The following is a 25,221-nucleotide window of genomic DNA, read 5'->3' as shown; positions in this document are numbered from 1 at the left end:
GCAGGCGGAGGGCGGCTTCGAGCCAAGCCGGTGGCGGGGAGCCGAGGGGCGGCGCTGCAGACGGACAAAGCCAACAGCAGACAGACAGACGGAGGGGGAAAAGATGGCGACGCGGGCGGCGGGAGCGCGCTGCTCGCGCACCCGCAGCGAGTGGGGCGCGTGCACGAGCCTCTCCTCCCTCCCCCCTTCTCCAGGCTGGTCCCCTTCCCCGCTCCCCAGGCGCGCGCCCAGCGGCGTGGGCGGGGCTTTAGGGGAGAGGGGGTCTGGGGAGGCGGGACTTAAGGGAGCGTCCAATCACAGATGTGTGAGGGGGGGCCTCGCCTCCATCCTCGCGCACCGGAGACCACCCAGCCTCGCCTCCTCTTTGGTCTTTCTTCAGCCCCGTCAGCCCCTCAGGTCCCCTATCCTTTCCTGGACTTGTGAACTCCGCCCTGACAGCTCCGATACTGGTTTCTTACCCTACCTTTGAGTTCAGCCACAAAACCCACATCCCCCAACCACACACCGCAGGCTCCCCCCTCCTTAGCCCAACCTGAGTCTCTCCCCCAACCCAAACCCTCTTCCCTTGGTTCCCCCTAAACTTCGCTGTTTCTTCGACCCCCAAGGCATTTAATGTGACCAAGACCTAGGGGCCACGGGCCTTTGTGGGAGGGGCCAAGGTCCGCTGTCAGAACCTCAGAGGAGAAAAATCTTTAGATTTCTTTTAGGCGTTTAAGTCTCCAACATGATTCTTAACTAGTAAAATAACAGTAGCTGTAGACCAAGGGGCTTAAGATACAGAGCAGAGTAACTTTGGCACTGTTGCCACTTAAGGGGCATTTGGGGCCATTGACAGTGGTTAGATTCACTTCCTAGTAAGACACCTCCCCTTGCCATCATCCCCATTTTCTCACTAGTTTTCTTTCCTTCCTCTTACTCCGTCTTCTTGAAGAATGCCTAAGACTGCCTCTGACAGAGCCTACCTGAAGTAGGGAATGCGGAGAAATGAAAATGGGATCTGGCAATAGAAGATTTAGCCTTGAGTCCCAGCCCTGCCACTGACCAGCCTGGTGACTTTGAGCAAGTCCCTATTCTGAACCTCTACTTCCTAAAATGCAAATTGGATAATAATGTAATAGTTCTTAACCTTATTCTCATAGGGTTTTTGTAATTAGAGGATTAGGTAAAATGAAGATATGAAAGTGTTAGGCAAATAGTCCTTGTGATTCCTGGCCCCAGGAAGAAGAGCTAATGAAGATGCTGACCCATGTTTTTAAAGCACCAAGTCCTGGTATTTGCATAAAGCGTTCTTGCAAAATGTTCTTCCCATAAATCTCCAATGAGATGGTATCATTGTCTGCATCTTGTGGGAGAATGGCTGTATTGAAGGAACTTGGTCCTTCACAATTGTGTGGTAAGCAGCTTCATTCATTCATTCATTCATTCATTCATTCATTCATTTGTTGTGGCTGGGGTATTTAGGTAGAAATTATTTCGGTTAAGGGAACATTTTAATTTCATTTTAAATGTTAATTCCTAGGTAGCCAGAAAGTGGAATATTTTCATCTAACCAGAAGTTTTTTAGACACTTTTATATAAGAATGCAAGGTGGAATAAATTGCACTACTAGGTATTTACCCAAAGGATACAAAAATACTAATTTGAATGGATACATGCACTCCAATGTTTATAGCAGCATTATCTACAATAGCCAAATTATGGAAAGATCCCACATGTCCATCAACTGATGAATGGATAAAGAGGATGTAGTGTGGGCTGTCTGGGTGACTCCGTCTGTTAAGCATTTGACTCTTGATTTCAGCTCAGGTCATGATCTCCAGATCGTGATATGGAGACCCAGGTTGGGCTCTGTGCTCAGTGGGGAGTTTGCTTGAGATTCTCTCTCCCTCTCCCACTGTCCCTCCCCTTGCTCACACATGCACACACACTCGCTCCAAATAAATAAATAAATAAATAAATCTTTTAAAAAAAGATTTAGCACACACACACACGCACACACACCGTTACAAATGGAATATTACTCAGCCATAAAGAAGAGTGAAATCGTGCCATTTACAGTGACATGAATGGGGTTAGAGAGTATTATGATAACAGTAGTCAGTCAGAGAAAGACAACTACCATATGATTTCACTTATGTGGAATTTAAGAAACAAAATAAATGAACATAGGAGGGAAACAGGAGAGGCAAGCCAAAAAACAGACTCTTAACTATAGAGAAGAAACTGATGTTTACCAGGGAGGAGGTGGAGGAGGTGATGGGTTAAATAGGTGATGGGGATTAAGGAGTGTGGCACTTGTTGTGGTGAGCACTGGATGTTGTATGTGTTGAATCACTAAATTCTACCTCTGAAACTGATTTAACACTGTATCTTAACTAACTGGAATTTAAATAAAAACTTGGAGGAAAAAAGAATGCAAGCCAGAATAAGTATTGGCTTTCATACTTAACAGTAATTCTTGATGAGTTTAGACTGAGGGATGCAAATATAGCTTTATTGTGTTTAAAGTTCACATAGATGATATTTTCAACATGAAAATAGCAAGCAGGTAAAACATTAGGAGAAAGCCTCCAGTGAAATTTCTTGGTTTCATCATTAAGTTACTGCGCAAAGCTGGGCGGCTCGTTCTGTCTCCTTGAGCTGCCAATAAAATAGGATCATAATGATGCTATTCTTACAACCTTCCTGTGTCTCTGAGGTGGTGTGACTCAGGGTTATAATCATATAAGGGAAAAATTACTAAATAAGGAATTCATTTCTTTTTCCTCTGTTCTCACCTAACTTGTGGATCTAGGATACTTTTTCATTAATCATAGATTTTTTTTCAGCTTCATTTTTTATTTCTACTTTCCCAATCCACTCATGGAGTTGTGCTATTATTTTGCCACTTTAACTCTGTAAACTTTTTCTTGAAATTATCTTCCTAATCTGTTTTATATTTTTTGGCTTCTACAATGACCTCATTAGGGCTTTACATTACAACAGCATTGGTAAGATAATTTTAAGAACTTCATTTAAAAATTCATTAAGATACAATTCACGTACCATGAGATTCACACTTTTTTTTTTTTTTGGTAAAGATTTTTTTTTAAGTAATCTCCACACCCAACCAGGGCTTGAATTTATAACCCCAAGATCAACAGCCTGCTGTACCTACTGAGCCAGCCAGGTGCCCCTGGCATACGTTTAGAGTATGTAATTTAGTGGTTTTTAGTATATTCACAAGGTCGTGCACCATTACCATTAACTAATTCCAAAACATTTTCATTACCCCAAATAGAAACCCTATACTCATTAGCAGTCATTCCCCACTCTTCCTCCCCCCAGCCGTGGGCAATCGCTCATCTACTTTCTGTCTCTGCAGATTTGCCTATTCTGGACATTTCACATAAATGGAATCATACAATATGGGGCCTTCTATGTCTGTTGCTTTCACTTGGCATAATGTTTTCAAGGTTCATCCATATTGTAGTATGTGTCAGTACTTCATTCCTCTTTTTTTTTTTTAGATTTTTAAAATTTTTGAGTAAACACTACCTCCAACATGGGGCTTTAACTCATGACCCTGAGATCAAGAGTCACATGCTCTACCAACTGAGCCAGCCAGGTGCCCCAATACTTCATTCCTTTTTATGGCCAAATAATATTCCCATGTATGGATATACTACATTTTACTTCCATTTGTCAGTTGATGGATATTTGTGTTGTTTCCACTTTTGGACTATTCTGAATACTGTTGCTATGAACATTGGTGTATAATTTTTGTGTGAACACATTTTTTTCAATTCTCTTGAAATTTCACTCTAGGAGTGAAATAACTGGGTCATATGGTAACTCTAACTTTTTGAGGAACGGCCAGGCTGTTTCCCAAAGTGCCTGCATCAATTTATATTCCTACAATGCAGGAGGGTTCCAATTTATCCACATCCTAGACTACACTTGTTATTGTTTTTTTCTTTTTTACTATAGCCATTGTAGTGGGTGTGAAGTGACAGTTTATTGTGGTCTTGACTTACATTTCCCTGATGACTAAGGATGTTGAACACCTTCTCTGTGCTTATTATTGACCATTTGAAGAATGCGTTATACAACACTTTTGCCCATTTTTGAATTAGGTTATTTGTCTTTTCAGAGTTGTTTTGCAAGAGTTGTTGTTTTTTAATATTCTGGATACTAGACCCTTATAGGATATGTGACTTCCAAAAATTTTCTGCCATTGCGTAGGCTGTCTTTTTACTTTTCTTGGTAGTGTCCTTGGAAGCATCAAAGATTTTTATGTATGAGGTCCAACTTGTATATTTTTTCCTTTGGGAGCTTGTGATTTAGGTGTCATATCTAAGAAGCCTAGTCCACAGTCATGAAAAGTTACACCCATGTTTTCTTCCAAGAATTTTATAGTTTTGGTTCTTACATTTAAGTTTTTGATCCATTTTGAGCTAATTTTTGCATAAGTGTGAGACAGGAAGTTTCAACCTTATTCTTTTGCATGTGAATATCCAGTTTTTCTAGAATTGTTTGTTGAAAAGTCTATCCTTTCCCCATTGATTTCTTATTATCCTTGTTAAGTATCAATTGACCATAAATATATGGGTTTATCTCTGGACTTTCAATTCCATACTATTGATCTTTATGTCTATCATTATGCCTGTGTCATACAGTCTTGATATGAATCTCATATTTTAAGGAGATTGTTTTAATTTTTGAGTTTATATTTAGAATCTAGAGTTATATTTTCATCCCTTTGGAGTCATTTAAGGAAAAAGTAAGTTTTCTAGGATGATTACAATGATGGTAAATGCCATGAAACCAATCTGATTTGAGAACTCTCTTTTGATTTTGTATATGAACCCAAATCAGTGATTTAATGCATTTTTCTTTTCATTTGTTGATGAAATCAATATACATGAATTGGAGATAAAACCAGGATGCAAATCATTATGGATAATGGAAGGTATATAATGGAAAGACTAGTCTCAAGAAAAGTAGGAAGTATAAGGAAGAAAAAAGTAGGAAGAAAAGGAATGTATATAATGGAAAGACTAGTCTCAAGAATTGGGTCAAAATCCGACCCTGGTGCTTTTATACCCGTTGGCCTTGAATTGATGACTACAGCTCTGAGCTTCACTTTTCTCCTCTAAAAATGAACAATCGCTTCTGACCCATAGTTGGTTCACATGAATGTCGTGCCTCAAAATGAGGTAATGTGCTTGTAAGTAACCTGTAAACTGAAAAATACCATAGAAATATTTAATATTGTATGTAGCCCTAATAAATGATATTAAGTTCTTTGAAGAATCATTCCATAGGTGCTCTAAAAAATGCTCTTGATTTTTCTGTAGGCCTATGAAAATGTCCAGAGTGGTCCCTATTTTATATTTCTGAGACTTTCCTTTTTTAAAAAAGATTTTATTTGTTTATTTATTTGAAAGAGTGAGCATGAGCGGGGGGAAGGGTAGAGGAAGAGGGACAAGCAGACTCCCAACTGAGGGTGGAGCTGAAGTCAGATGCTTAACCCACTAAGCCACCCAGGTGCTCCAAGACTTTCTCTTTTCTTTTTTTTTTTTTTAAAAGATTTTATTTATTTATTAAAGATTTTTAATTTATTTATGCGACAGAGATAGAGACAGCCAGCGAGAGAGGGAACACAAGCAGGGGGAGTGGGAGAGGAAGAAGCAGGCTCATAGCGGAGGAGCCTGATATGGGGCTTGATCCCATAATGCCGGGATCACGCCCTGAGCCGAAGGCAGACACTTAACCACTGGGCCACCCAGGCACCCCCAAGACTTTCCCTTTTCTAAATGTTATTATTTAAAAGAATAAAGACAAGGGGTGCCTAGGTGGCTCAATCAGTTGAGCATCCAACTCTTGATTTCAGCTCAGGTCATGATCTCAGCGTTGTGAGATCAAGCCTGAGTTAGCTCTATGCTCAGCAGAGAGTTGACTTGGGATTCTCTCCTTCTGCTCCTCCCCTGACTCACTCTCTCTCTCTCAAATGAACAAATTCTAAAAAAAATAAAATAAATAAAAGGAAAAAAGACAAATCACTCTCTGCCCAACATCTTTCCCTTCTCTCTTATGAAATGTAGTACTTTCTTCTATTATAGCAGTCAGCAAAACTTTTGTGTAAAGGGCCAGTTAATAAATATTTTATTTGTGGGCACATAAGGATTCTCTCACATCTTCTTTCTTTTTGTTTTGTTTTTTGTTTTTTACAATCCATTAACGCTGTACAAACCATTGTTAGCTGCAGGGAGTGTACAAAAACAGCCCTGACTGATCTTGGCCTGCAGGCCTGTTATGGACCCCTATTCTACTGTGTCCTAGCACTATATCAGGTTTTTGTTATGACCACTAGTTATAATCATTTACACAAAAAAAAGAGTTACTGGTTAGTTAACCAAAGAAATGTTATGCATTAATTTTTATCCTAAGAGCAAAACAGAATTTTCAAGCAAAATAATGTGAGTCAGTTTGATTTTTTTCAATTATGTTTTGCTTCTGAAACTGATCTGTTCAGCCAGGGACAGAAGTACTGTCCGGATAACTGGCTGGTGTGGTACGATTTACACTGATGTACTATAGGATCTAAATAACTAGGACAGAACATAGGTGACGAATGCTGAATTAAAGAAACTGCTGGGTCAGAAGCAATTTTTCTAAATGAATCGTGTCACTTTTAGCAAGACATGGGCTTCATGACACTTCTCACTCATCTTTACTTTCATGGTTTGAATAAGGTTGTGATAATGTCAAGTTATCCAAACTTATCCAAACACATTGTGCTACTGAGGGCATAGGGAAATAGAAACGCTCATACACTGGTGTCGATATAAATTGATACTCCTCTGTCAAGGGTGATCAGGCAATATCTATTAACGTTAAAAATATACCTACTCTTCGACCCAGTTCTGGGAATTTACCTAGTAAACACAATCCATGCAAGCCAATATCTAGTCATTGCAGTATTGTTGACAGAGGCAAAATATTGGAAATACCCTAAATTCCCATCAATAGAACAGTGCTTTAAAAATTATGGTACACATAATATTGGAGTATTATGCAGTCCTTTAAAGAATGAGAATTACTGTCAACTACTGATATGGACACTTTCTTAATGTATGTTATAGTACAGGTTACAGTGTAGTGTGCATAGCATGCTACTACTGTGTAAAAAAAAGGGCGTGTATATGCATACAGTTTTACATGCACGTAATATCACTGGAAGGATTTTGAAAGCATTTGACATTATCTGTTTAATACCCTGTAGTTTACACACTTAATCTTCATAACAACTTTATTAAGGTAGGTGAATTACTCCCATTTTGCAGGTGAGGAAACTGAGGCACAGAGAGATTAAGTAACTTGCTCAAAGGTACCAGAACTTGGTAACAATGGTTATTCTGTTTCTGGAGTGAGGGACTAAAAGACTACAGGGCAGAGGAAGGAGACTTAATGATTTTTGTACATCTTTTTCAGCTGTGTGTTTGGCTATTTCTGCACTACTGTAAAAATTTTATTTTAAAAGTCTATCTGCACCATTAGGAAAATGGGCAAAAGATTATAACGAGCACACTATTTACAAGTTAGTCAATCTCACTAATATTCAAAGACATGCAAATTAAAATAATTCCTTGCTTTCAAGAAGATTAGAAAGATTGACAATACCCATAGTTGGGGAGTATGAGGAAATGGGCACTCTCATATACTATCACTAGGAGGATAAAATAATAGAACCTTTTGGGAGAGAAGTCTAGTAATGGGTTGTACTAGTTTGGTAAGTCTGCTACAACAAAGTCCCTCAGACTGGGTTGCTTAAACAACAGAAATTTATTGTCTCACGATTCTGGAGGCTAGAAGTCCTAGTTGAGGGTATCAGTAGGGTTAGTGCCTTCTGAGGGCTATAAGGAAGGATCTGTTCCAGGCCTCTCCCTAGCTTCTGGTGGTTTGCTGGCAATCTCTGGTGTTTCTTGGTTTGTAGATGTTTCACCTCCATCTCTGACTTCATCTTCACTTGGTGTTCTCCCTGAGTGTGTGTCTCTCTCCAAATTTCACCTTTTTATGGGGATATAAGTCATATTGGATTAGGGCCCACTCTAAGGACCTCATTTGAACTTGACTACCTCTGTAAAGACCCAATCTCCAAATAAGGTCACATTCTGAGATACTGGGAGTTAGCATTTCAACATATGAATTTTGGGGGACACATAATGTGGGAATGAAATTTTTAAATATGCATACCCTTTGACCTAGCAATGCCGCTTACGGGAATATGTCTTTAATAAACAATCCGAAATAAAAATAGTCTGAAGGTGTACATACACGTACTAAGAAGAAGGATATTCACTATAGCACATTACAGAACAAGTATTGGAATCAACCTAAATATTAATAAGAAATTGGCTAAATAACAGTATATCTGCTTCCATGGTTAAAGATGGATCTATATTTATTGACAGAAAAGGATATGCAGAATGGGGTGCCTGGCTTGTTCGGTCAGTAGAGTGTGCAACTCTTGATCTCAGGGTTGTAAGTTTGAGTCCCACCTGGGTGTAGGGATCACTTAAAAATAAAACCTTTTTAAAAAGATATGCAGAATATATTAAATATAAAAAGCAGGTTTAGGGGTGCCTGGGTGGCTCAGTCGGTGAAGTGTCTGACACTTGATTTAAGCTCAGGTCATGATCTCAGAGTTGTGAGATCAAGCCCCACATGGCTCTCCCTAAAATAAATAAATAAATAAATAAAATCTTTAATTAAAAAAAAATAAAAAGGTTTATTGAATAGTGTGCATATTATCCTATTTGTGTTAAATTTAAAATAAAAAAATAAACATAAATTTTTAATAATATTTTCCAAAAAAAATAACGGCATGGGGCGTCTTTCATTAAACTCCACATATATACTCTCAAATTAGTAAAAACAAACATAGTTTTACTCTTAAAAAAAGAGAAGTTATTAAATTCCATCCCCTTTATTCTGCTTTTAAACTAAACGCAGGACAAAATCAGAATATATTTATCGCTGGGACCATGGCTTAATCTGGTAGTTTCAGGGGGGAAAACTACTATTTCCCAGGAGATATATAATATAATAGCCTAGTATAAACACACACACAATTTTTCTTTTTTTTTTTTCTGAACAATTTGAAAGTAACTTGCAGACACCACAATCCTTTACTTTTACATAGTTCAACATGCATCTCCTAAGGATAAGAGCACTCCCTTGTTCAACTACAATTATTACTGTCTATGAAAATTAACAATAATTTCATAATATCTAATATTTGAAACACATTCAAATTCCCTAAATTGTTTCCCCAAGTATCTTTTTTTTTTTCTTTAACCAGGATCCAATTGAGTTTATGTATTTCATTCGGTTATTATGTTTCATTAGTCTCTTTTAATTAGAGCCAGTTTTCTTGTAAAAGATTCCACATTTTGCATTTAAATGATTAGTACATATTCTGTTTAATTCCCCCCATGACATAGACTTAATTTAAAAAAATTTTTATGAAATTTTTCTATTGTGGTAAAATATACATAACCTAAAAGTTAGCATTTTAACCATTTTTAATTATATATTTCAGTGGTGTTAAGTGCACTCACATTGTCATGTAGCCATCACCACCATACATCTCCAGAACTTTTTTGTCTTCCCAAAATGAAACTGTACTTATTAAACCACCACTTGCCATTTCCCCACCCCCAACCTCTGGTAATCACTATTCTACTTTTTCCTCTCTCTGAATTTGACCTCTCTAGGGACCTCATATAGATAGATAGAATTACACAGTGTTACGTCCTTTTGTGACTGGCTTATTTCACATACTATAATAGCTTCAAGGTTTGTCTATGTTGTAGATGATGTGTCAGAATTTCCTTCCTTTTTAGGATGAATAATATTCCATTGTATGTATGTACCATCTTTTATTGGTCATCGGACAATGGGCAGTTGGGTTATTTTCACCTTTTGACTTGTTGACTATGAACATTTTAAGACATACTTAAAGTAGAGGAAATTGTACAATAACTTATTCAATTAGACAATCATCAAGATTTTTGCCCCATTTTAACCCCAATGCAAAATATTCACTGTTTAAAAAATTTTTAAAGGCCATTTTATTATAAATTCTCAATGCCATTTTCATGCTTAACAAAAGAACAATTCTTTGGTTAGTTGATATCGTGTAATACCTGGTCCATAATCTAATTTTCCCGGTTGTTTCAAAAAATGTCTTATAGTTTGTTTGTTTGAATCATTAAACAAGATCCACACGCATTACATTTGGTTGCAGTGTCTCTAAGCCTTTTTAAATTCGAGCAGTCCGCCCTCACTTCCATTTTTTTAGATGCCGTTATCTTACTGCGTAACAGACTCAATTATATTTGCATACATTTACAGGGGGAACCACCCCCAACACACACATTTTAAAAGAATCAAACACTGTATTTTGAGGTTCTGGAACCGGTCTTTTAAGGAAATATTTCAAGCGGTTATAAAAACACACTATTTCTAAATTCATATAAATCTCATACAGTGACGTGTAGTTCCATCCTTGTCACACGACCGCATTACAATTTCGCAAACCACAATTTTGGTCCTGGTAGTTGCAGCCTCTACAGCAGGGGGCAGAATTACCTCTCCTAGGAGCCGAAAGCCGTGGAAGGCCCTGCCCCTCGGTAAACCGAGAGACCGGTTTTCAAGTGAAAAACAAAGAAAACTAAATGGAAGTTTCCTCTGAATAGAGATAAGGTAAATTACCGGAGAACGTGGTGTTGAGGAAACCACGTGAATTAAATAATACAGACTAGAGACTCGGGTTGACAGAGCAATCAGATCTGGTTTAAAAGAGGAGCAGAGCTATTGGTGGACATCGATGGAGTGATGGTGGGCAACTAAATGACTAGGGTGAAGTGTCGGATAAACAGCGTCTAAGGAATCGAAACCTGCTCAGTCACTGCCGCGGGAGGAAAGAACCCGGCACCCGGGGGAAAGGCCCTAGGGCGATTGGAGTTGAGCGAAGGACGGGAGCAGGTTTCTAAAAGGTAATACTGGAGTCGGTTTTTCGAGGACCTGCAAAAATCCGGAAGAACGTACTTGGGCACGGAGCAGGTGAACTAACCACTCCCGACTGCCTCTTCGCGCCCAGGGAACGACCTCCCCTATCCAGGGTGCGCCTCTGCCAGGTGACGATAACGCAGGTGGCGTGACGTATCACGCGTCACCATCCATGCCTCCGCCGCGGGAAGTAGTCCCCATCGCTTTGGCTCCGAAGGGAGCTAAATGAGGGAGCCTCGAGCCCCTGTGGACGTGAGTTCCGGGAGCGAAGGGTGCGCAGCCAATCTCTGGGAAGGAGGGCGTGGCTAGCTTGGTCCTGCAGATCCCTCCGCCCGCGCTTGCTTGTGCTGAGGCTGAGAAAACCGCCATTTTGGATGCTGTGCTTTACGTGCCAAGTTCCTCTCAGCCGTTTTCACGCCTGGATTCAGCCAGGTGAGTGTGGCAGTCTTAACGTCAAGGGTCTCTGTTTTTCTCCTCGCACTGCGCTCCGGGTTCAGAAGTCCCTAGTCTGGGGTTCGGACGACCGTGAGGTGGCCGGTGAGGAGAAAGGGAAGGATCCTGGGTTTGGGGTCAGGCCGGAGGTCCGCGGTGCTGGAGGCCGCCTGCGGCCGGGGTTGGGGGCGTGGCAGGGCCGCGAGCCGCTTGGGTACCGCTGGTCCTGGCTACTTGAGGCGGCGAAACTTTCCTGTTGTCCTTCCTGCCTCGAGGACTCTTCCCCGAGGCGGAAACGCCGCGGCCTCGGCTCCGGCTTCTGTTGGTGACGGGCTCGGCCTGCGGTCTCGGTAACACCCGTGTGCCGTTTCTACTGGTCCAAAGAGACTTCGGGAAGGTCGGGGTCTGCGTTGACTGCGAGACTCAGATCGCCTCTACCTGGCGGGGCGGCCTCCTGAGGTGGTGCCCCTTTTGGCTGGAGGAAATTGGCTTTCTCTTTAGCTTAAGCGAGCAGCGGCCTTTGCCCCTTTTCGAAGACTCCTCCGTGTCTTATATGGGAGACCTTGTGAAGAGCCTGAGGCCCTGTCCTTGCCTTTCTCCTTTGTGTTCTCAGAGCTCCTCTTCGGGGTGCTGGAGCTGAAGATTTTAAACTCAGCAGCGTAAACTTTTGCCAGTATCGGGATCCATGGAGGGCTCCCTTTACAATTAGCCAGTTGGAAAGACACAGCCGCTTTCATTCTCTGCGGTAGTAAAATTAAAAGCCGCTCATAAATAACTCTTTTCATGGATTGTAATTTTTTGTTTTGCATTACGCGTTTAACTTGCAGTTAAAATTTCATACAAAGAGTGGAATGAATTCCCTCATCTAGCTTCAACATCGATCAGTTCAGGGCCAATTTTGTATATATCTCCTTGTGCATGTGTTTAACGAAACATTAGTTGAGATATATGTGAGTGGGTGCGTATACACGTAGAAGCCTTTTGACTCAGCTACAATCCAGTAGTCCGTGGGAAATTTTGTTTTTACAACTTTTCTCAGAATCACATCTTCAGGGAATAAAAGACTTGGTAATACCCTTTTCTTAGAAGTTAAAAGAGTGTTTTGAAACTTTAATGTTACCATTGTATTTTAAAGTCACCCAGTTTCTAAATCCGTTCGTAAAGTACTATTACTGTTTTGTCCAAATGTTTTTTCCTCTCTTGCTGTGCCTGTGGGCTTTTAAGTGATCAGGAGCCTTCAGAATCCCCAGTCTACTTAAATTCTCATTCCTTTAAAATTAGAATCAAGTCCCAGCTGTATGTAGTCTAGTCTGATTTAAAAGATAAAACTAGAAGATAGGATGTAGTCTAATGACATAATTTCAAATATAGGAAAAGTAGTATGCATATGAATACTAATTTCAGCATTATTTATATGACAAATGTCAAAGTTTGGGAAATAATTTAAAAATTACTATGGAATATTAGGCAGCCATTAAAGCTGAAGACTATAACATGACATATATCACGTGATAAAAGGACTCCGTAGTGTCAGAGTCCATGATTACAACTGTGTAAAAATATGAGGAAAAACTCTTGGTAAAACGTATACCCAATGACCTTTCTGTAATTTTTTTTATATTGAAACAAAACAGAAATACTTTGATAATGCCTACACATTTCAGTATTTATAGCTTCTTCTGGAATATCTTGATGGTCTTTGCTTTCTGTAGTCTGTACTTGAAAGTTACACATGCTACTGGTCTTGTGGCCCTTCATTTTATTAACTTTTTAATCTTGATTAATTTGGTCAGTGAAGATTTAATTAACAGTTAACAGTGTGAAAATATAGTAAAGTTGGCATTCTGTAAATCAGAGGTTTTAAGGATGTCACATCTTCATAGCTGCATTACAGTGGTCATACCTAAATCTGTTCATGTCATTTATAAGGAAGAAGTATTCAAGATACGTAAAATAATACATTTCAAATACAAAAGTTTTCCTTTATACTGCATAATATCATCCTAGCCACTATTGACTCTGCTGCCTCCCTTCCCCACTTGGCATTTTGGAGCTACATACTCTAAAGCTTGTTTCTTAGGACTTCAGGATCTGATCTTTTCTCTCTCTGCTCCCTCCCTTCCTCCCTCCCTTCCTCCCTAAAGATTTTATTTATTTGAGAGAGAGAGAGAGGGAGATCACTGAGGAAGAGTGAGAGGGAGAAGCAACTCCCTGCTGAGTAGAGCGCCAGTGATCAAAGGCAGATGCTTAACCCGTTGACCCAGCCACCTAGGCGCCCCTGAATTTTTTTGTTTACAAAGTGCATATAATAATTAATGTTTATACTACATTGTAGTCCGTTAAGTGTGCAGTAGCATTATGTCTGACAAAACAACCTGCGTATCTTAATTTGAAGATATTGCTAAAAAAAGGCTAACCATCACCTGAACTTTCAGCAAGTTGTAACTTTGTGCTGGTGGAGGATCTTCGCTGCCTGTTGATGGCTGCTGACTGATCTGGGTGAAGCTGAAGCTGTGGCAATTTCTTAAAATAATAGATTTTTTTGGCATCATTTGACTTCTTTCATGAATAGTTTCTCAGCATGTGATACTGTTTGATAACATTTTATGCACCATAGAACTTTCTTTCAAAATTTGAGTCAGTCCTCTTAAACCCTGTTGCTGCTTTATCAATTAAGTTTATGTTAATATTCTAAATTCTTTGTTGTCATTTCACCGATCTTCACAGCATCTTCACCAGGAGTAGAATTCATCTCAAGAAACCCCTTTCTTTGCTCATTCATAAGAAACTTCTCATCAAGGTTTTATCATGCAATTCAGTCACATCTTCAGGCTCCACTTCTAATTTTAATTGTTTTTCTATTTATACATGTATAGTTACTTCCTCCACTAAAGTCTTGAACCCCTCAAAGTCATCCACGAAGATTGGAATTAACTTTTTCCAAACTCCTGTTAATGTTGATATTTTGCCCTCTTGCCATGAATCAGATGTTCTTAATGGCATCTAGAATGGTGAATCCTTTCCAGAAGGTTTTCAGTTGACTTTGTCCAAATCCATCAGAGGAATCACTGTCTATGGCATCTCTAGCCATATAAGATATATTTCTTAAATAGTAAGACTTGAAGGTTGAAGTTACTCCTTGATCCATGGGCTGCAGAATGGATGTTTTGTTAGCAGGCATGAAAACAATGTTAATCTCATACATCTCCGTCAGAGTTCTTGGGTTACCAGGTGTGTTGTCAATGAACAGTAAAAGGATTTTTTTTTTTTTTTTTTTCTGAGTAGAAGTTCTCAGTGGTGGGCTTAAAATATTCAATAAACCATGTTGTAAACAGATATGCTGTCATTCAGGCTTTGTTGTTTCATTTATAGAGCACAGGCAGAATATATTTAGCATAATTCTTAAGGGCCCTAGGATTTTCAGAATGATAAATGAGCATTGGCTTCAATTTAAAGTCACAGGCTGCATTAGCCCCTAACAAGAGTTAGCCTGTCCTTTGAAACTTTGAATCCAGGTATTGATTTCTATCCAGCTATGGAAGTCCTGGATGGCATCTCCTTTCAGTATAAGGCTGTTTCATCTACATTTAAAAAATGTTGTTTGGGGGGGGGGCCTGGGTGACTCAGTCGGTTAAACATCTGTCTCTTGATCTCAGCTCAGGTCTTGATCTCAGGGTCATGAGTTCAAGCCCCATGTTGGGCTCTGTATTGAGCATGGAGCCCCTAAAAAAAATCTGTTGTTTGGGGAGCCTGGGTGGCGCAGTCGTTAAGCGTCTGCCTTCCTCTTAGGGCGTGATCCCGTCGGGGTCACGCCCCACATCAGGCTCCTCTGCTAGGAGCTGCTGCTTCCTCTCCTCTCCCCCTGCTTGTGTTCCCTCTCGCTGGCTGTCTCTGTCAAATTAAAAAAAAAAAAATCTGTTGTTTAGTATAGCCACCTTTATTAATTGTCTTAGCTACACCTGGATAATTGGCTGCAGCTTCTGCATCAGCACTTGCTTCATCTTGCACTTGTATGCTATGGACAATGGCTTTTTTTTTTTTTTTTCTCAGATTTTATTTGAGAGGAGAGAGAGAGAGCACAAGAAGGAAAGAGAGCGAGCAGGGAGCCTGATGTGGGGCTCAATCCTGGGACCCTGAGATCACGACCTGAGACGAAGGCAGATACTCAATCCACTGAGCCACTCAGGCACCCCTCATCCTTTTACTTTAAACATACTCATTATATTGAAGTGAGTTTCTTGTTGATAGTATATAGATGGACTATTTTTTGGATAGTCTGTCTTTAAATTGTTTTTAGACCATTTCTATATAATTTTTTATGTAATTATTACTATATTTGAAATTAGGTCCACCATTTTATTAGGTTTTCTGTTCCTCTTTTTCATTTCTGTTTTTGCTTTTGCTTCTTTTGGGTTATTTGAACACTTTAGTATTCTAGTTTAAAATCTTGAGTTTTTTTGGTTTTTGTTTTGTTTTTTTTGTGTCGTATCTTTTACAGGTCCCTGTAGGGATTACAATAGATGTACTTTCACAGTGTACCTACAGTCAGTATTTTACCACTTCCTGTGGAATATAGAAACATCATATCGATCACTTTACCCTGCCCTCTTTATCCCATTATGTTATGTTTGTCTTATGTATTTATCTACATACATTGAAAACCCCATTAGACAGTGTTACTAGTTTTGCTTTTAACTATTAAAAATGCATTTTAAGACACTCAAGAGAAGAGTCATCTATTATATTTCCCAGATACTTATATCTGTAATGAAAGTTATATTTTCCATTTCTTCCTTTAATAGTCCAGATTTCCTTCTGGTATCACTTCCTTCTGCCTGGAAAACTTAAGAGCAGGTTGCTGACAACTTCTTTTATTAGTTTTCCTTCATCTGAGAATGACTTTATCTCACCTTCATTTCTGAAGGATAGTTTCAGTGGATATGGAATTCCTGCTTAACCGTTCTTTCAGCGATTTAGAAGTACTGTTCCACTTCTCTTTGGCCTCTATGATTTCTGATGTGAAATTCTTAGTCATTTGAATAGGTCATCTATAAGTAATGCATTTTTTTCTCTGGCTGCTTTCAGTATTTTACAGATTTATCTTTAGTTTTCAGCACTTTTATGATGATTAGTTTGTGCATACATTGCTTTGGATTTATTCTGTTTGGAATTCCCTAAGCTTTTTCAGTCTATAGATTTATGCCATTTGCTAAATTTGGGAAGTTTTCAGCCTATAGTTTTCTTTTTTGAAGATTTATTTTATAGAGAGTGTGTGTGCAAGTGGGGGAGGAGAGGCAAAGGGAGAGGGAGAGAGAGAATCTCAAGTAGACTCCAGCTGAGTGTGGAGCCCTATGCAGGGCTTGATATGCCAACCCTGAGATCGTGACCTGAGCCAAAATCAAGAGTTGCACACTTAACTGACTGATCCAGCCACCCAGGTGCCCCCTCAGCCTCTAGGTTTTCACGATTTTTTTGGTATCACACTTCTGGGACTCTGAGGACACAAATAATAGATCCTTTGCTATTGCCCTACAGATCTCTTGAGACTTTATTCACTTTTTCAATTTTTTAAAAAATCTCTTTCAAATTGGATACTTTTTATTAATCTATCTTCAAGTGCCCTGGCTTTTTCTTCTGTCGTTTCCATTTTGCTGTTGAGGCCATCAGTGAGTTTCTTACCTTGGTTATTGTTTTTTTCAATTCTAAGGTTTCTGTTTGTTCTCTCTTTGTGTCTTTTATTTCTTTTTCTTTTTTTTTTTTTAAGGTTTATGTATTTGAGAAAGTGAGACTTCGGGTGGGGGAGGGGCTGAGGGAGAGAATCTTCAAGCAGACACCCCACCGAGCACGGAACCTGATGAGGGGCTGGATCTCCCGATCCAGGAGATCATGACCTAAGCCAAAACCAAGAGTCAGGCACTCATCTGAATGAGCCACCCAGGCACTCTCTTGGTTCTGTTTTTTAAGGACTACACGTATTGCTCTAAGTATAGTTAGTTATTAATTCTGATTGCTGCATAGTAGTCTGTTGTATGCTTCTGTTAATTTTATTTGTCCTCTTATAACGGTATTCTGCCACCTCCTTCCTACCATAGGATGCTTATGCATGTGTCTTCATGGCCCTCTGTACGAATTTCTTTGAGGGTATATGTTCAGGAATGGGATTGCCAGATCCTAAGGTATATGTGTACATTTATCTTACACATTAAGGCATACATTTTATTAAATACTAATATACTAACAGAGTATTATTCAGCCTTGTAAAGGAAGGAGATCCTGTTACGTGCTACAACATGGACTCAGACTTTATTATTATATATGTATCAGAAAACATAAACAAACATAAACGGCATGTTTTGTTTATCCATTCATCTGTCAGTGAACATTTGGGTTACTTCCACCTCTTGGCTATAGTGAATAATGCTGCTAGGAACATGGTGTGCAAATATCTCTTTGAAATCCTATTTTCAGTTCTTTTGAATATTTACCCAGAAGTGGGATTGTTGGATCATGTTGGATCATATGGTCTTTTTATTTTCAGTTTTTTAAGGAACTGTCATACTGTTTTCCATAGTGGTACTCCACTTTACAATCTCACCAACAATGGTACACAGGGGCTCCAGTTTTTTCCGTATCCTTTCCAACACTTTTTTTTTTTTTTACAGCATTTATTTTTTTCTTTGACAGAGAGCACAAACGGGGAGCAGAAAGGGAGCTACAGAGGGAGAGGGAGAAGCAAGCTTCCGACTGAGGAGGGAGCCCAACCTGGGACTCAATTCCAGGACCCTGGGATCATGACCTGAGCTGAAGGCAGACGTTTAACTGGCCCTTACCTTTTTTTTTTTTTTTAAAGATGTATTTATTTCAGAGAAAGCACACAAGTTGGGGGGCACGGAGGGACAGCGGGAGAGGGGGAGCAGGCTTCTTGCTGAGTGAGGAGCCCCACACTGGGGCTCAATCCTATGACCCCGAGATTACAACCCCAGCCAAAACAGAGTTGGTTGCTCAACCGACTGAGCTACCTGGGTACCCTCATAGTTTTCTTTTTTTAGGCAATTCATTTAAATTCAGTTTTCTAGTCTGGTTAGCTGAAATCTTAACTACAGTGTAAATCTGGGGTTGCTTTGGTAGATCTAGGTTCCTTCTTGTTTGGTCTTGTGTGTTTGTATAGTCTTTGGGCTTGTTACGTTCTCCAGAGCTGCATAGCATCCTTCCTCTGATGTATGTCCCTGGAGGCTGACTCTTGTGCACTGTGTTTATAGGTCCCTTTCCTTTCTTCAGTTGGTGGTAGATGGGAGGTACCAGGAGACCAGAGGGCAGAAGGAATGAGGGCTGGGTGTTTATTTCCCTTCTCCTTTCTTGCCAGGTGCTGCAAATTATCTCCATGCGTCTGTCAGTGAGCTTGATTCCTGTCTGGAGACCCCTCTTCAGGGTTGCTACCCCTATGAGGTTTCAGTTCCTCATCATGCCGTTTCAGGCCTGGATATGTTAGTGGTTCTGGGGCAGTACACTATCCTTTGTTGGTTTCTCTAAACCTTACCCACATCTTTGTTCATAGTCAATTAAATTCTTCTCACATTACCCAGGTTGTGGATGCTAATCTGTTTTTAGCTGGAAACGTGATTGTTAGAGTCCCTGAACAGGCCTTTTGATTTTACTTACTGTTTTAGACTTGAACAAAAAAAAATGTTATTACTGAATGATAAGATTAGTAATTTGGGTTTATTTTTATCTGCCTTCCACTGAGATTTACAATAGGCTTTTGGAGTTTCTCTTCTCCAAACATCCCCAGCTAAAAGATTAAGGTGAAATATAAACAACTTTGCCACACTTCAGTATTTTCAACTTCCTTCACAGAATCAGATTTTTATTTGCAGCATAAAACATTTGTTAAGCGCCTCTTTCAGAGAATTTTAGCACTTTTTTCTTCTTCAGAGTTCCTTTTCTTTTGACTTGGGATCTTTTCTTTCCCAGGCGGTTCCAGCATGGTCCTAAACTAGCATTTGTGGACACCGACCATGTTAGGCAGTTATGTGAAATAAATATATGTTTATACCCTCCAGCATTTCATGTTGCTAAAACCACACCTTTTTACCTATTTCCTCTGTTAATATGTGTCTTTCAGTGTCTGGCTTACTTTAGATACCTGTTGTGGTGAATTAATTTTTTTGGTAAAGTTAATTTTCTTAAATATGTATTAATGTATTAATCAGCTCTACTCTTTTTCTGTTCACGTCCTCATTAACTTTTGCTTTTTTTTGAGATGGGGAGATGTAGTATTTTTGCTTTGACTTTTTTTTTTTTTTTAAGATTTTATTTATTTGTTAGAGCAACAACACAAGCAGGGGTAGAAGAACAGAAGTGAGGATTGAGAATCAAGTCTCTGTTAACCTTTGCTGCATTGCCAGTCTGTAGAGTCCTCTTTACATTTCAAGCCTAGTGCACATCCTTCCTCTTCTTGGAAGCTTCCCACAGCTCCGTGGCAGAATGGATGTTCTCCATAGCTCTCCCCTTCCACTGGAAGAGCATTTGAGTTAAGAGGGATATCAAGACCACATTTACATTTTTAGTCACAGTTGTAATATTTTTGCTAAGTGGTCACCCTGTGTGGGTAATGTTGCATTTGGGCTTTAAACCCAAATCTTGTCCTTATTCATTGTGGTGAGACAGATGAGCTGATGGATATGAAGGCCAGGGACTGGCACCCAGTGAGAAGATTTCTCCTTTGTGCTCCTTTTCTTGCATTAGTTCTTCATCACAGGCTCGCACACAGTATGCATGTGCTCTTTTTTTTAATGTGTGTTTGTTTGTCAGAGGCGATGGTGATAAATTACTGGACAGTTGTAAGCACTTTTTTGATGCTCAGTAATGCACCATACTTATTTTTCATTGTAATTTTTGACATCCTCTGACCCCTCTGCCCCCCCCGCCCCCCCCCCACCTCTGGCAACCACCAGTCTGTTCTCTGTATCTGTGAGCTCGTGGGTGGTTGTTTTTTTCCCAGATTCCCCATATATTCACTTATGATAAGGTGATGTTGATTATTGTTTTCTGATGGGTTATTATTTTGTTTTTCTAAGGAGGCAAATTTATTTGTCTTTTAGAAATTCTAAATTATATGCTTTCTGAGGTGGGTTTGGTTTTTAATATTAACTCTACTGTTAGTCTTAACTCATTGGGTTTGAAAAGACTTTATGTATAGTAATAATTAAATCTTTTTTCTTTTTAGTCCTGCCTTTGTTTACATTTGTGTTTTTAAACTCAGAATTTGGGGTCATACTTCATATATGTAGTCCAGCCTTTTCAGCTGATACTATTGATATATTTTCACATCAGTAAATGCTTTTTAAAAATTTTAGTGGCTACATAAAATTCCATCACAAATATACTATAGTTTAATAAGCAGTATTAATTCGTTATTCTAATTTTTTGGTCTTAAAATATGCTGATAAATATTTTTATATAAAAGTCTGAATGAAGCTCTGTTTCTTTAGGCTAAGTTCCTAGAAGTAGAATTAATAGGTCAAAATGTATGTGTTTTTAAGCCTTTTGAAAATATTTATAATACTAAAGTTTTGTTGCTTATAGATTAGTTAAGAACCACAGAGAAATCTTGACATTTTTCTGTCATACCTTGCGAGGCTGCTAGACCACTGATATTGTTATCTTTTATCTTCAAAACAGTATCCAAGCAAGTGGCCAAAGAGGTTAAACCCTCTTGGAATAAACTCCAGAGCCCCACTTACTTATTTGCGATTTTATAGTTACTGAGGTGATAGCTTTCTGTAACTAGACTGTGAACTCCATGAGGGCAATAACCATGTCTGTTTTTCAGTGCCAGTGTATCTCTAGCCCCTGTCACAGTATTAACACATTCAGTGAATATTTGTTGAAAGGGATTAAAAATATATAGTGTTACAATTTTTGTGCTGAAATGCTATAGGACTGTATGATTAAGATTGTTTACTTGGGTTTTGAATTTAGATGGACTTAGATTTTATTCTTCATTCTATCACTTAGTTCCTGGTTGGTCCTGGGCCAGTGCCTGGTACAGCAAATGATAGTGCTAGTTACTGTTTTTCTAGCTGTCCTTCTACCTCCCATCCATGTCTCGTTATGAATGCCTTGAAAACAAGGGTACTGTCTGGATCTAGTTAGCACCAGAACCTACCACAGCACCTGTTCTCTTATAAATAATTGTCAAATTGAAGTTTTAAATTTATGATGAGAGATAAACTGTAGTTAATGCCATTCTTCAACTGTACTGAACTTGGGTTCCTCTGAAAGTTTCTTGTTCTCTCTGGTACCTGGAGTTTACATATGGCACTTCCTCTGCCTGGGGTAGTCACATCCTCTTTTTACCTTATAATTTGTTTGTCCTTTAGGACTCAACTTAGGCTTTCCTTCTTCTGGAAAGTGTTCTGTAATGTCTCTCAGATTGGGTGTCTTCTCTTTAGAATTAGGTTTCTTAATCTTGGCACACATTTGGGCCGGATAATTCTTTTGTGGGGGACTGTCCTGTTTATTGTAGAATGTTTAGCAGCATTCCTGGCATCTACCCACCAGTGCCAGTAGCATCCCTTCCAGTCGTGACAGCCCAGGATGTTTCCAGTCATTGCCAAATGTCCCATATGGGGCAGTCACTTTCAGTTGAGAACCACTCTAAAATTACACTTGTTACTAAATAGTATTATAGTTGCCAGATTTTCTTAGTTGTTTTTTTTTCCGGTAGAATATAAGTTCCTTTGAGGGCAAGGACTGTACCTTTTTTTTTTTTTTTTTTTTGTAAATCTTCAGTGTTTAGCTATTGTCTGATATAGAAATATTTGGTAAATATTTCTTGTGGATTGGTCGTAATTCATTGTAATGCATCCCAGATGTTTCATGACATACAAGCCCCATTCTAAACTGAGACTTAGGTTAATGATTAAATGTATAAAAGCTTCTGGAGGCAATTTTACAAAAGAAAAATACATCTGATGTTTAGTAGTAGTTTATGCACAAATATCCCTAGTGTTTTTTCTTACATTGGATATCTTTTTTGGTTTGTCTGTTTATTGGTTAGTTTGTTAGACCTAGCTTTTGTTTGGATGTTATATGTTTTGACGTTCAACTCCAGAATTCATTGAGAGACATAGAATTTGTGCTGTCTCAATATGGAATGCACAGTGGTATAATAGAAGAGTGGTTTTGTTGACTATAACTTCCCTATTCATTGAAAGTCTTGATAAATAGCTTTCTGTTGTTAAATTTTGTAGAGCAGTTTTTTTTTCTTAGACTTTTCATCCCTTTGTATATTTCTTTGTATGTCAGTAAATGTTAATATATTATTTGTGATCTTGGGCACTGGTTTTTTCCCAAAGGCTGAGACTTAGTAGGAGGAGGTGAGGAACTAATGGGAGAAGTTTTTGAATTTGGTTCTAAATTTGTTTTTTTGTTTTTTTTTAAAGATTTTATTTATTTATTCGACAGAGATAGAGACAGCCAGCGAGAGAGGGAACAAGCAGGGGGAGTGGGAGAGGAAGAAGCAGGCTCATAGCGGAGGAGCCCGATGTGGGGCTCGATCCCATAACGCCGGGATCACGCCCTGAGCCGAAGGCAGACGCTCAACCGCTGTGCCACCCAGGCGCCCCTGGTTCTAAATTTGTTAATCTTGTCCTCAACACTGCCCTGATGAGATTTTTGGGAGAAGTAGGAGTCCTTCCTGCTGCTGCTTGGTCTTTTTATCAACCCACTCCTACACCAATATATAGATAGTCATTTTATCCATTACCAGGTTGTTTTAGCTCTTCCTTCAAGATAGGTCTCAAATCCAGTCATGCAACCCTGGTCTAAGGTATTTCCATCTCTTGTCTGGACTACAGTGAAAGCCTTTTCCTTGGTCCTGTTGCTTCTGTTACTGCCCTCCCCCATTCAGTTCTCCACACAAGCCAAAATGATCTTTAAGAAGTGTGAATCAGATCTTGTTGTATTGCCTATATTAGGAAGCCATTCTGGTTTATAGTGTCAGCTAATCCATCCTCTAACTGGAATAATTTCAACTTGAAAGTAGTAACTGTGCTTATCTTTTTCTAGGAGGAACAGCACAGCATGCTGGGCTCTGGATTTAAAGCTGAGCGTTTACGAGTCAATTTGAGATTAGTCATAAACCGGCTTAAACTATTGGAGAAAAAAAAAAGTGAGTAATGCATGATTGCCTTGTATTTTCTTTTCCAAAATATATCACTGGGTTCTACCACCCTAATATTGGCTCTGTCAAACTAGTACTATGAAGTCTTAGGGATCCCATATCCTTGAAGCTTTAGATATATTACTGCTGCTCTTTGTGACCAGTTAGATTGAATCATTCAGTTGCAGGGAATTGAAGCATTCTTTTGCAGGGAATAGTAATGTGACTCCTGAGGTGGAAATTTCTGGCTACAACAATATTCTCACCTAGATAAAGGAGCAAATTCTGGAGACAAGATGAGTTGGGACTAGATTTGGTAAGAGAGAAGTAAGCTAGGATGTACTAGAAACACCCACTTTGCTCTTTGGGTGGAAGTCTCCTGCAGACCAGGGCCCAATGTGCTGCTGCTATGTGATTGGATGGGATTTGTGCCTTAGCTGAACTGGCCCAGAAAGCAAGGAAAGAGATTGCTGATTATCTGGCTGCTGGGAAAGATGAACGAGCTCGGATCCGGGTGGAGCACATTATCCGAGAAGACTACCTTGTGGAGGCCATGGAGATTCTGGAGCTGTATTGTGATCTGCTGCTGGCTCGGTTTGGCCTTATCCAGTCTATGAAGTAAGATATTTTGTCTTTTTTTTTTTTTAACCTTAATTTAGGTATGATTTATAGAAGGAAACTGTACATATGTATACAATTTGAGTTTGGCCTTCTGTATACACCTCTATACTATCACCACAATCAAGGTAATAAATTTTCCTGTGGTACCCCCCCACCCTTTTTTGGTAAGAACACATGATATCAGATCTCTTCCCTCTTAACATTTTTTAAAAATATTTATTTATTTTACAAAGAGCGTGCATGCACCAGCAGCGGCATTGGGGGGCAGAGCAGAGGGAGAGAACCCCAGGCAGACTCTGTGCTGAGCGCTGAGCCTGACGGGGGGTCTTGATATCATGACTGTGAGGTCACGACCTGAGCCGAAACCAAGTGTCAGACACTCAACCAACAGCTACCCAGGCGCTCCTCTACTTTCTTAGCATTTTTTAAGTGCATAGTACAGTATTGTTAACTATATGCACAGCGTTGTTCAGTAGGTCTCTACAACTTATTCATCTTGTGTAACTGTAATGAGATGAAATAAGGTATTTTGAAGACCTAGATCAAGTCACCTTTTTGAGAAAGGGAATTTGAGAAAGGAGTAATACTGGTCTCCTACTGCATGTGGTGGGTAGCATTAGGGGGACTACTTTACATACCCAAGGACCTTTTTCCTAATACTTTTGCTGGAAGGCCTGATCTCCACATAGACAATTGAAAAGAAAATAAGGATTCTGAAATCAAAAGGTCTAAGTTTGAGTCTTGGCTCTGCCATTTCCTTTTTTGACCTTGGGCTTGTCAGAATTTCCCCAGAAGTAAAATAGGATGATGAAAATTGTTAGAAATCCTAGAATTCTTTGTGAGAATCCAGTGAGATTCGTGAAAGAAGTTCAGAGGCTGTAAAGTATATATGATACAAATTCTAGGGTTTTGTTGGTTTGATTTAAATTTTTTTTTTTTTTTAA

The 25,221-nt window shown here is 39.3% G+C and overlaps 1 protein-coding gene across 1 annotated transcript in view; it reads left to right on the top strand.

The window, feature by feature from the left end:
• Positions 1–15,569: 15,569 nt before the first annotated feature.
• The window catches only part of IST1 (IST1 factor associated with ESCRT-III), a 21,710-nt gene continuing 12,058 nt past the window's right edge, over positions 15,570–25,221 (top strand). The window contains exons 1-3 of the mRNA XM_034639038.1: positions 15,570–15,719; positions 23,563–23,665; positions 24,094–24,275. Coding sequence (XP_034494929.1) covers positions 23,578–23,665; positions 24,094–24,275 — 270 coding nt within the window. The 5' untranslated portion in view covers positions 15,570–15,719; positions 23,563–23,577. The remainder of the gene's footprint in view (positions 15,720–23,562; positions 23,666–24,093; positions 24,276–25,221) is intronic.

This window comes from Ailuropoda melanoleuca, chromosome 12 (genome assembly GCF_002007445.2).
Source record: "Ailuropoda melanoleuca isolate Jingjing chromosome 12, ASM200744v2, whole genome shotgun sequence".
Lineage (NCBI taxonomy): Eukaryota > Metazoa > Chordata > Mammalia > Carnivora > Ursidae > Ailuropoda > Ailuropoda melanoleuca.
Note: the sequence above shows the minus strand (reverse complement) of the source record. Positions and strands in the feature narration are given on the sequence as shown.